Source organism: Mytilus edulis, chromosome 3 (genome assembly GCF_963676685.1).
Source record: "Mytilus edulis chromosome 3, xbMytEdul2.2, whole genome shotgun sequence".
NCBI classification, from domain to species: Eukaryota; Metazoa; Mollusca; class Bivalvia; order Mytilida; family Mytilidae; genus Mytilus; species Mytilus edulis.
The window spans coordinates 65,995,948-66,007,569 of record NC_092346.1 but is presented as its reverse complement, the minus strand read 5'-3'; the positions used below and the strand labels follow the sequence as shown (position 1 = coordinate 66,007,569).

The following is an 11,622-nucleotide window of genomic DNA, read 5'->3' as shown; positions in this document are numbered from 1 at the left end:
GATGCATTGAGTCAAGAACATATACTGTTCCCTGATTGAATCATTACCTAATTCAGTTTTGTTCACTTTTTAGGTCTTTGCCTTGACTTGCAAATTTTCAAAAAGTTAATTATATTATAATAGAAAAAAAATCAAATTCTTAATGTTTTCGGCGAAACTTGTAATGAGTTTAAAACCTCGGTTCAAATATGGCTTATGAGAAAAAGTTATGAGTCAACGAGATAGCAGATAGTCGGCCTACATACTTGTTTACTAGTTTGTTTGGTTTTTTTTGCTTTTTTATTCATTTTTAAAAAAAGCTTGTAAGACCATAGATGTTTGCATAAAAAAGCCATATAAATAAAATAAAACAAGAATGTGTCCATAGTGCACGGTGCCCCACTCGCACTATCATTTTCAATGTTCAGTGGACCAGGAAATTGGGAAAAAAATCTCTTATTTGGCATTGAAATTAGAAAGATAGAAAGCTTGTGTACTAAGTTTCAAGTTGTTCGGACTTCAACTTCATCATAAAATACCTTGACCAAAATTTTTAACCTGAAACGAGACAGAAGGACGAAGGAAGGACGCATGGACGAACTAACGGAGGCACAGACCAGAAAACATAATGCCCTTCTACTATCGTAGGTGGGGCATAAAAACTCGATGCCTTAATACTCATTTGTTTTATAATCTTCATAGTTTTTAAAATACAAGGTGAAAACAACATTTTGACAAAGTATTAAAAACAACTATTTCGTTTATAGTTTAATGAATAAAACTGACATCATTTTCTAAGCTTTATAAATTTATACATATTTATGATAAAGAAACAGTTAAGAAATAAACATATAATGAAGTCTTTTCCATCTTCCTTTCTCATTTTATTTGACAGTTTATTGCAGAGCAAATGCATGATCGTTGTACTCCCTGTTTTCTGTATTTGTGGCGGTGATTTGTTCTATTTTCATCAATCTTTGGAGTTTTTCGTTAATTCTCTGAACTGGTATTCGTTCGTAAACTGTTCGTTCGCTGCTATTGTGATCCATGGTTCTCCTAGCAACTGTCTTCCCGATCTGGCTGTCGAGAAGTATTTCGAGTATTCTTGTCTCTAGAGCTAAAATTATATATGTCACATGTCAGAAGTTATATTTATGATTATAATTGTTTGGTTAACGTCCAGTAGCAAAATTTATTGCATAAATAGGATGATAATTAGTATACCACATGTGGAGCAGGATCTGCTTACAGTTCCGGAGTACCTGAGATCACCCCAATTTTGGTTGGATTCGTGTTGCTTAGTCTTTGATTTTCTATGTTGTCTCTTGTGTACTTCTACTTGTCTGTTTGGTTTTTTCTTTCTTTATAAGCCATGACGTTGTCAGTTTATTTTCTATCTATGAGTTTGTCTGTCCTTCTGGTATCTTTCGCCCCCTTTTGCAAATTATGTATATCGAAAGGGTAATTAAGATTGCCATTGATAGGTTGTGCATGCCGGATAGAGCTTCCCTTGAAGTATACAACCTTCAGAAGAGTTATTACAAGACGGATTGGTACTCTCTCGACAACATTAACGGAATACACGTTCCAATTCTAACATAAATGCGTATTTAAACATAAACCGCAAAACAAAACAAAAATAGACATTTCTCTATAGCTAGGTTAAAGTATCGGATGAAACATTTTTCTCTACGTATGTCAAACAATGGGACGTTCAAACGTATAAATATACAACTTGTCAAAAAGAGGGAAAATATATCAATAACATGCTATTCGTGGTGAACTTCAGTGAGAAAAACAATGCGGAAGATGTAGAATGAGCATCTATAGAGTAGCAAACAACACTTAAAGTTAAACAACGAATAAGGGCAAATGACATACACCTTAAAATAGTTCTAATTCGTCTAGCGTTTACACTAAAGTGAATAAATTTTAAAAAATTGACGATTTAAAACACAGTGCTGATGTTTCTAAATTAAGAGGAACAATTCATATTCAAATGAATGGAAGATTTTGCTAGTTTCTAAAGTAATGTATCCTTCGCCAGTAGAATTATATTATCATATTAAAACGCTAAATTTAGAACAAACAAGAATTTAAAAGACACAACCCCGTTTACGGACCCGAAACATTACATGCTTCTTTGTGTTGGTTTTATTTGGTCCCTGTGTTTTCAATGTTAATGGTGATAATTAATGTGTGTAATCTTAAGATATAATATATTTACAAATGCATTAACCTAGTGAATTTAAGAGAAAAGATTACACAATTCAGACAATGAAATTAAGCAATTATATATTATGGTGTAACAAATAAGTGGTATATTTGGAGTTAGTTTTCACGTGATAGAAAAAACTCACCAATTGATAAACAAAACAATAGGTACTCATCATGAAATTCGAAACTTATTTAGTAAAACAGGAACTGCTAACCCTTTTGGAGCATCTTGGTTTACTCCCGGTTTTGAATGGCGCTGATTCTCTCGCTTAGGCAGCAACCATTTGATTTTCTGTGGGGGGGGGGGGGGGGGGGCTATGGGTTATTTTTCTGGACAAATTTTTATTTTCGCCTGCGGCGAAAAACAATCTATTTTTTTCGCGACAAGTCGAAAACATTTTTTTTCTTTCAATTTTAGCATTACATATAGTGGCAGCTGAGGGTGAAACAAACAATTTTTTTTTCTCAGAATCAAAAACAAATTATTTTTTTCTCCAAAAACTGGAAACAAACTTTTTTTTCCAAAAAAATCCATAGCCCCCCCCCCCCCTCCCCCAGAAAATCAAATGGTTGCTGCTTTAGTCTTTGTGATAGTGTTTCGGTGTAGTGTTTTTAGGGATGGTGGAGACGTATTTTGCCTTGTCATGGTGTTACATGTTTGTCTTCGACTTGTGGTTTGTAATTGCCCCCTTGTGTTGCCTTTTTCAATATCTGTAAACTCCCGCCTTTTTATTGTATATAATAAAAGTTCAAATATATACTTACAAGATCGTCGATCAAAGCGTTCATCATCTTCAACTTCATGGGTGTTCACCCATACAGTTATAGACATAATATCAAATTGATAAAAATAAAGTCCACCAATGCTGACTACCCCTTTGCCTTTGTGTGAAGGTTTTGCTGACTTATCGCGGTTTTTCACTATTGCATTAAAAATGGCTGGTACTAACTTTTCGTCGTATCTTCCCGTGAAATAAAGGTAGAAATCGACAGTTGTTTCCAATATAAGACCATTAAATGTTTTCCTACAATATTCAGATAACAAGAACATTTAATTTGCTGTATACTATTATCACTTATAGCTGTGTTACAACCTCAACCATCCCTTATTATTTTCAACCAATGAAAACTGTACATGAATATGAAAGAACCAATAAAATGGATAAAACTCGTTATTGTGCACGATCAACGCTTTTATGATTCTAAAATATTTCCAAGAGAGGTATTCAAGTTTTAAATACCATTTATATGCTACAACCATGACATAAGGTGGTATCAAAATGTTTTTGTTCATTTTCCTAAGACGTTGTCAAGTGAAGCACATGTAATTATGAATGTTGAATTTAAATTATGAATGCCTCTCGATTGTTGTCAATCAAAAGTACCGAATATAAAAAAAACACCATAGGCATGGCATGTTTAGCGTGGAAAAACAACTGAAATATTTCAATTTCGCAGTAAAATAAACCCAAAGTAATCTCGGTCGTCTTCCATTTTTAAAATTCCAATCTAAGAGAATGAAGATAAAAATAAAATTGATACTGACATCCTATGCAATTTCACAAACAGCTATGTACAAACTGGAAAAGAATTATAATTACTATAATTTTATGCAAATTTGTCTATAAAGCAAGCTTACACGTTGAATTTCTCGACTTCACACTTTTCAAACTTCAAAGGTTCTGATCCAGAAATAATGACGGGGAGATCTCCATGGAATATTTTTTCGAGCTGTAAATAAAGTATAATTTGTTTGAAATTATATATTATGTTGTGTGTTATGCTTAGTCCACGTGTCTGTCCGACAACACGTCTACCAATCACTTTATCTAAATACTTTCATGTGAGGGGACAGGTATAATCTTAATGTCCTTTAATCAAAGGGCCGACTATTCTTCTTTCTAACAATGAAATGGAAAACAAATACTAAAACTGCTTGCAACTACATGTACCATCTCATATGATCATGGAAAGCTAGTCTTCAAACGACAGCGTGTACCAATTATCCCTTTCCAAAAAGATATCACAGAATCACAAATTCTCTTCAGCTTTTGTGTTTGTGGTTTACAGTTTAAATTAGAAGAAACGACATGGTTTATTTTCAGAAGTATTTTTGTCTAGTACTTTTTCTCTGGTTTAAGTTAAAAATTAGTTTTGACACAGAACATGTTTATTCTCTCATTCTATCTAATGAATTAAATTTTTCTGTCTGGTACAAGTGAACTGGGACTCTCGTGTTTATCAACACATAATGTACACAACAAGAGTAATCCATGATAAATCATGTCGCGTTACATTGTTTTATTCCGATGGAATAATTCCATATCCGTCCATACTGAATAAACCATAAGTGAACAGTGTACTTTGACCTATAATTGTATACGTTTTACACATTGTTCCTGGGATAGAGAATTGTCTCATTTGCACTCATACATGTACCACATAAAATTGAGAAGGGAAATAGGGAATGTGTCAAAGAGACAACAACCCGACTAAGAGGCAGACACCAACCGACGACCACATCTTTTTATCTCTACATAGAGCTATTTAAACATTTTCGTATATTATATGACAATTACTTGTGATACGTAATTAAAAATCATACATATCATACATAGGGGGAAAATGAGAAATAAACCAATCGTGTTATACAGATTAAATCAGAAGAAATGAGTCATAATAAATGCATGAATTTTGGCTATCGGCGCTTTTCAAGCAATATGTATTCATACAGCAACATACTTGTCGATAAGGTCTCAATTACCTATTTGGAAGACCTACCATATTATTTAAAAATTTGGTTTCCTAATTTTTTCTACAGACTCAAACATTTTACCTACATGTATTTGTTATTTTGTTGTTAATAAATTAATTTAAATTTCTAGTAATACAAAACACTAAATTGTGTTTTGTGCATGATCTACGATATCCAAATAACAAGCTTAAAATGAACAACGCAATGAATATAAATAAAACATATACTAGTATATTGATAGAAGAACAAAGTATAGGTAGTCACCTTAAAATTGGTATATAATATGGTGAATTCCCGGTCTAGTAATTTTTTCTATAATAGTACTAAATAAATAAATAAGATTTTGCTTACTAACCTTTGAACAAAATTGGCTTGCTTTTCTCTGAAAATCGTCACTTGATTTGTCATTCAATTTCTCGGAGAAGTCTTCAAGGACGTCGGAAAGATGTAATTGTATTTTAACTTCGGTATCAACATGAGAAACTAAAATGAAATAGAGAGCTTTGTTTGGAATCACTATGATACGATAACATAAAACAATGGTCTTTGTCGACTTTAATTACATGTACATGCAAAGTACGATGTCTGAAACAAGCAAAAACACAAATGTTGAAAATGGCTTTGAACTTACCGATTTAAATGGAAATGTGTATGAATTAATACTTTAATATTGCTTGTATTTCTAATAATACTTGTAATATTTTTAAGTTACTAGTATGTTGTTTTGTATGACGTCTCTGTTTAGCCATTTATGATTAAGTAGCTTAACTTTTATGTTCCGTATAACGTACAACCAAATACGGGGGTAACAAATATTAGGAAATAAAGACAAAACGCAGTAAAGAAAACTAGGATGTGATATCCCGTTTGTATGATGGGAAAATCATATCAAAAGATTTGATTGTGGAATGATTTGAAATCATGCAAAAACCAAATCTTTTGATATGAAATAATTCAATAAAGATTTTAAGTAATCTATGGGAACGAAATCGCTGGCTTCATAATCTACCAGCTATACATAAATAACGACCCTCTAAAACTATGAAGTCAGAACAGACAATAGAATAGCGAGCTTCCGGAAACAAACCAAATGTAAGTTGGAGCTGAAGGGAGACATTCTCCAAAAGGGAAACATTTTAACCTACGATACTATCCTCTATCGTCTCTTTTGGAGAGAACATACTAAATGAGCAACTGAAAAGTGCTATAAAGTAACAAATAAAGACCATCACAAACAACAATAGCATGAAATTACACAGAAACTGTTCACAAATTGATAAAATGTCATTTTCGGTAATTTTAAATATCAAAAGGACAATTATTAATGTTTTTAAAAGTTGTTTTCAAATTATATCCTTTGCGTAAATTTCCGCAGTATTGATACAAATTCCTTGATCATTTAATGGCAAAGGTGAGTGTTATTAAAAGTCTAAATTAAATAGAATTTGAATTTTTACTGATTTTTGGCAGTAACTGTGTTTCATATTATTTCTGTATTAATGTGAATATTTTATTTAAATATATTATTAATCATGGTTGAAATCGCAGGGCAGTGATTGCATTGCAATCTTATCTGGTAACTATGTACATTGTTTATATCTCCTGCGCCTCTATATCATAACGTTATTCATATTGACCAATCAGGATGCAGCATAGGTACCCTTGATATGTCTGGCATTTCATATCAACCAATCAAGAACTAGTATTCATATTTCCCGCCTCATTAATTAGCCAATCAGATTTAAGTAAATTATCATCGTCTGGCATCATCGGCAGTTTCAGCATTCAAAATAATAACTTGCAGCAGCGAACACCTTGTTTAAACTAAGGCTAAAGATTTTTATTCTCATACTTATTAATTATAAGTTTAACAATCGAAAGTGGACGTTCTATACAGTACAATGGAAATCTTACATTTACAGTACTATGAGATGAATTTACGATACTATTAACGAAAGTTTGATTTCATCTGTGAAAACTTCAGGAATTCGGTGATAAATCCATGGAATTCAAGATATAAACTCGCGTGGTACAGCGTAATTAATACCGATGAAACGGTGATTTATTCGCAGAATCGTATTGCATGTGCAAACCAGAACTTTTAAAGTTGAAGAGCACTAAGCTGGAACGTTCTAGACATCACAAGTTATACCATATTAGCGTAACTTCGGAAGCAGACCGGGAAATCATGTTTTGGTGCAGTAACCAATGATTGGAAATATTAACATTAACTTTGCTGTGATAACGTGCAATCAGTTAGCAAGATGACTTTGGAAGGTTCAAGCTCCAAGACCATGACAGACGTGGAACGGGTTCTAACTTGGGCAGATGCGAAAAAGCTTAGCGAGGCCACGGCAAATGCAGTAATAAGCCTAGGATTTGACTCAATGGAAGCTTTGGCGCTTTTAGAAGGCGAAGATCTTCAGAAGACCAAAATACCGATTGGACAACAGAAACTACTCCTGAAGAGCATAAGGCAGTCATTTAAAGCAGAAACTGAAAACGCGCCAAAAAGCAGTAATGGTGGACTTCCGGCATGTCCGACTACAGAAGATGCGTGCGCACCGGAAGTGACAGACATTCAAGATGGCGGCAACAATAACAAAAACAATCCAACATCCGGATTGACAGATACGTGTGTTGGCAATGTTTTAAATCAATTACAACAGCAGCAATCAGCATCTGGTGTCATAAATCAAGGTAGTGCTTGTTTTAATAACATTCAGTCCTGGCAGGACCCACAAATATTTATTAAATCGTTAGGAAATAACAAAACTAACTCTAATTATTTAGACATTGTAGATTTTGTCATGTTATCAGGGGTTAACATTGGGGATAACGATGAAAGGATTGTATCAGAATCGGGTTCAGGTCAGTTAATTTTAAAATCTGGACCTTCTAAACCTAAGCTAGAGTCTTTAAATGTAAGCCAATGGTCAATGGCAAACTTGGCAATTTTATATAAGTTATTAGAAGAGGGTCATCTAGTCCAGAATAACATTCTGGACTATTTATCATATGCAACTCGTACATACCAATTGTTTCTTTCGCATGATGTAACATCAGTTTTCTTTTATGATAGAGAGTATCGCAGGTTGCAGAATTTTCATAAGTTTAGATGGGGAACTGATGTACCACATATTCAAACTGTGTTTTTAAAATCAAAGGGTAGTAACTCAAACAAGTTTTCTAAACCTCCAGTTTCTACATCTAAGGGTTTTAAACCATTTTCCTCTCACACAGCTGGTGGGAAAGAAATATGTAAAAAATTCAACTCCAGGCTAGGTTGTTCACTTAGTGGGTGCAAATTTGAACATGTGTGTAATGTCCCAGGCTGTGGACAAAGACACTCTGGCTCTGGGCATCAGTCTAGCTTTCCAAAAAACGGTTAGGCCCAGTAAAACCTCTGCGTGACCTTCACCTTGATGCTTGGGTTACTGAACTAAAGTATGACTTTGACAAAGAATACTTACTTCATGGTATAGAATTTGGGTTTGACATTGTGACCTCAGCAGCTAATGAGTTACCATCAGGAATAGTTGGTAAAAACCACCCATCCGCTTCACCTAACAACCCCCTGTACGAAAAAGCTCATTTGCAAATTCTAAATGAAATAGAACGTGGCAACTATGTTTTTGCTGAAAAAACTCCCCGCATTATAAGTCCATTAGCAGTTATACCTAAACCAGACGGGGGCGTCCGTATTATTCATGACTGTAGTAGACCAGAGGGGTCTGCAGTAAACTCCTTTGTTGGTGAAATAGAAAAACAAAGATTTCAAACTTTAGATGAAGCATCAAAATTAGTTACTCCAAACTGTTATATGGCTAAAGTAGATTTGAAAACCGCTTATAGATCTGTGAACCTTAGCTCACAAAGTCAAGAAGTAACTGGTTTAAAATGGACCTTCCCTGATGGAACAGATTATACTTTTTATGATACAAAGCTCCCATTTGGATCAAAATTAGCACCCCATATTTTTCATAGGCTATCCCAAGCTGTCCGTCGTATGATGTCACGCAGAGGTTTTACTATCATCGCATACTTAGATGATTTTTTTATTTGTGAAACAACAAAGCAGCGTTGCATCCAAGCATTAAACATTTTACTCGCACTTCTTCGCAAGTTGGGATTTATGATAAATTGGTCAAAAGTGGTTGACCCCACCACTAAATTGACTTTCTTAGGCATAGAAATTGACTCTACTGCAATGGAGTTAAGGCTTCCAGGGGAAAAGCTTTCCCTACTTAAGCATGAATTGGCAGAATTTAGTAAGCGTAAAAGAGCATCAAAAAAGCAATTGCAATCTATAGCAGGCAAACTTAATTGGGCATCAGCAGTGGTTCATGGCGGGAGAGTATTCCTTCGCAGAATTATTGACGCAATTACCCCTTTAAAGCATGATTGGCATAAGGCAATCCTCCATGGCGAAATACGGCATGATATTGAATGGTGGAAAAAATTCTTAGAGACTTTTAATGGAAAGTCCCTCATTTTAGGAAAGATCCCCTTGTCATCAGTATACACAGATGCATGTAAGCAGGGGGGAGGGGGTTTCTTTGGATGTGACTGGTTTTATACGAATTGGGAAAATGACTTCCCTGTAGTAAAAAATCTCCATATCAATGAGCTGGAGGCTCTTGCAGTAGTCTTGGCAGCGCAAAGATGGGGGAAAGATTGGGAAAATAAAAGAGTCGTTATATTCTCAGACAATATGACCACTGTTGCATGCTTGAATAAGTGCACTTCACGCAGCAAAATTTTGATGTCTTACCTTAGGGACTTGTTTTGGCTCTCTGCAACATATAATTTTCACATAACAGCTGTCCATGTTCCAGGGAAAGTAAATATTATAGCAGACTTCATATCTAGGTTACATGAGCCAAATGCGTTTTACCAATTTATGAATTTTTATCTTCCCAAACCACTGTTTTTAAGGCATTTGGAATCCCATATGTCTAATAAAGCCCTATCCTATCTTTTATGTAGGCATTCCAAGTGCAGGGAAGGTGCAGGAGTTGGATAGCCTAGTTTTGTTTTTCCAAAGCAGGATGTTTGCAGACTCAACGAAAAAGACATATATGTTGTATTTTAGAAGTTATGAATCCTTTTGCAGAGGTTTACTAATTCCTATGGTCCCAATTAGCAAAGATAATTTGGCCAGATATATTGTTTTTCTTACACAAAGGCTTTGTTATAACTCAGTTGTCAATTATTTAAATATTGTGCGCCTCCTGCATGAAGAGGCTGAGTTGCCTTACCCTATTGATACACATTTTGTCAAAGGTGTCTTAAAAGGGGTTAAAAGAGTTCTAGGGGCTGAAAAACGCCCAAAATTACCAATAACTCCTAAAATACTGTCTGGCATTTTTACAACTATAGACTTAAATGAAAGTTTGGATATAACTTTTTGGGCAGCTTGCTTAGTAGCATTTTTTTCCTTTTTCAGGAAATCAAACCTTTTTACACCATCTTTACAGGAATTTGGGAAAATTGGAACTCATACGATCGCCAATACCTTCAACCTGTCTATAACATTCATGGCCGAAACATAATTATATAAATGGTTTCAAGGCAATTTAAATTATCCCATCACAAGTAATTAAGTCACATTTAGCATTTATTTAGCATTTACTGGAATACATTTTCCTTTTATAAAAGATAAATTCTAAATACCTGGTTTAGGAACGGTAAATCTAAATATTGCACACAATTTTTTATTTAATGCTTGTATTCATTTTGTACGCGTCCCTTTTTAAACGAAGAAAAAGTATTTTTCAAAAATGAGCAGTGGTCTTATGGTTTCCTTTTTCACAAACAATTTTGAAGTATAAAGGCAATTAATTTATCAAATATTACCGATATAGTTTAAGAATCAGATTTAATATCAATTGTTTTATCTTTTAAATGACTTACCAACATGGTTTCTTTTGTCAACAGCTCCCTCAGCCAATATTGCTATGGTTAATATAACATATAACTTGTACATTCTGTTTGCTTTCAGAAAACCTGTACAAAACGAATTAAAATGAATCAGAATTGCAGAATTCAACAAATGAACTTATAAAATTGTCCTCTAATCCCAGAATATACTTGTTTGTTAGTATAATGTTAGGCTATTATCACCTGTAAAAACAGTGCCGTAATACTTATGTAAATATCAGATGTACCTTTATATTTATAAGCATTGTGCATAAATTTGATCATATCGCATCTTAATACATGAATCAGTAATCAACATTTATAAGATATCGTAAAACGTGTCACGATAGGCTTGACCAAAGTTTGAAACAGCCAAAGGCCAATGGATTGTAACTGCTTCTGTGTTTAGACCGTTGTTGTGAATAAGAGATGTTGTCGTGTTTTAATGACGCCTGTTTTGCGTATTTGTTTATATTTTTTTGGAAGTGGTTTTTGCTAACATACCATATGGTCATGTTATCATCTTATCATACAATGGTTGCCTTAAACAAAATATTAACAAAGCGTATAATACAGTACTTGCGGGTAATATTATACATGACTGGCCTTCAAATATAAGACAACAACATCACGTAAATCATAATTATCTTATTTTTCTGTTTATATATAAGAGGTTTTGTTGCTTACTTGTTCAATATGATACACAAAGAGAACAAATTTATGCAACTAACTGAACAACATTTGACTAA

At 33.9% G+C, this 11,622-nt stretch overlaps 2 protein-coding genes across 2 annotated transcripts; one reads left to right on the top strand and one right to left on the bottom strand.

The window, feature by feature from the left end:
- Positions 1–734: 734 nt before the first annotated feature.
- LOC139514466 (uncharacterized) lies at positions 735–11,164 on the bottom strand. The gene is made up of 6 exons (XM_071303774.1): positions 11,078–11,164; positions 10,868–10,960; positions 5,307–5,434; positions 3,836–3,927; positions 2,962–3,221; positions 735–1,096 (listed from the first exon to the last, which is right to left on the bottom strand). The coding sequence occupies exons 2-6, from the start codon at positions 10,938–10,940 to the stop codon at positions 876–878; spliced, it is 774 nt and encodes a 257-aa protein (XP_071159875.1). The 5' UTR covers positions 10,941–10,960; positions 11,078–11,164; the 3' UTR covers positions 735–875.
- Positions 6,453–10,506, top strand: LOC139518175 (uncharacterized). Its single transcript, XM_071309865.1, has 2 exons — positions 6,453–7,651; positions 9,941–10,506. Exons 1-2 carry the CDS (start codon positions 7,216–7,218, stop codon positions 10,504–10,506), a joined length of 1,002 nt encoding a protein of 333 aa, XP_071165966.1. The 5' UTR covers positions 6,453–7,215.
- Positions 11,165–11,622: the final 458 nt, after the last annotated feature.

Excerpts from the sequence above, each read along its gene's own strand:
- LOC139518175 (XM_071309865.1), top strand. The coding sequence starts at position 7,216 with ATGACTTTGGAAGGTTCAAGCTCCAAGACCATGACAGACGTGGAACGG. Across the intron at positions 7,652-9,940 it reads ATCTGGTGTCATAAATCAAG|GCATTCCAAGTGCAGGGAAG; the intron begins GTAGTGCTTGTT and ends TCTTTTATGTAG.
- LOC139514466 (XM_071303774.1), bottom strand. The coding sequence starts at position 10,940 with ATGTACAAGTTATATGTTATATTAACCATAGCAATATTGGCTGAGGGA. Across the intron at positions 3,928-5,306 it reads CAAGCCAATTTTGTTCAAAG|CTCGAAAAAATATTCCATGG; the intron begins GTTAGTAAGCAA and ends CTTTATTTACAG. Across the intron at positions 1,097-2,961 it reads ACGCTTTGATCGACGATCTT|CTCTAGAGACAAGAATACTC; the intron begins GTAAGTATATAT and ends ATATAATTTTAG.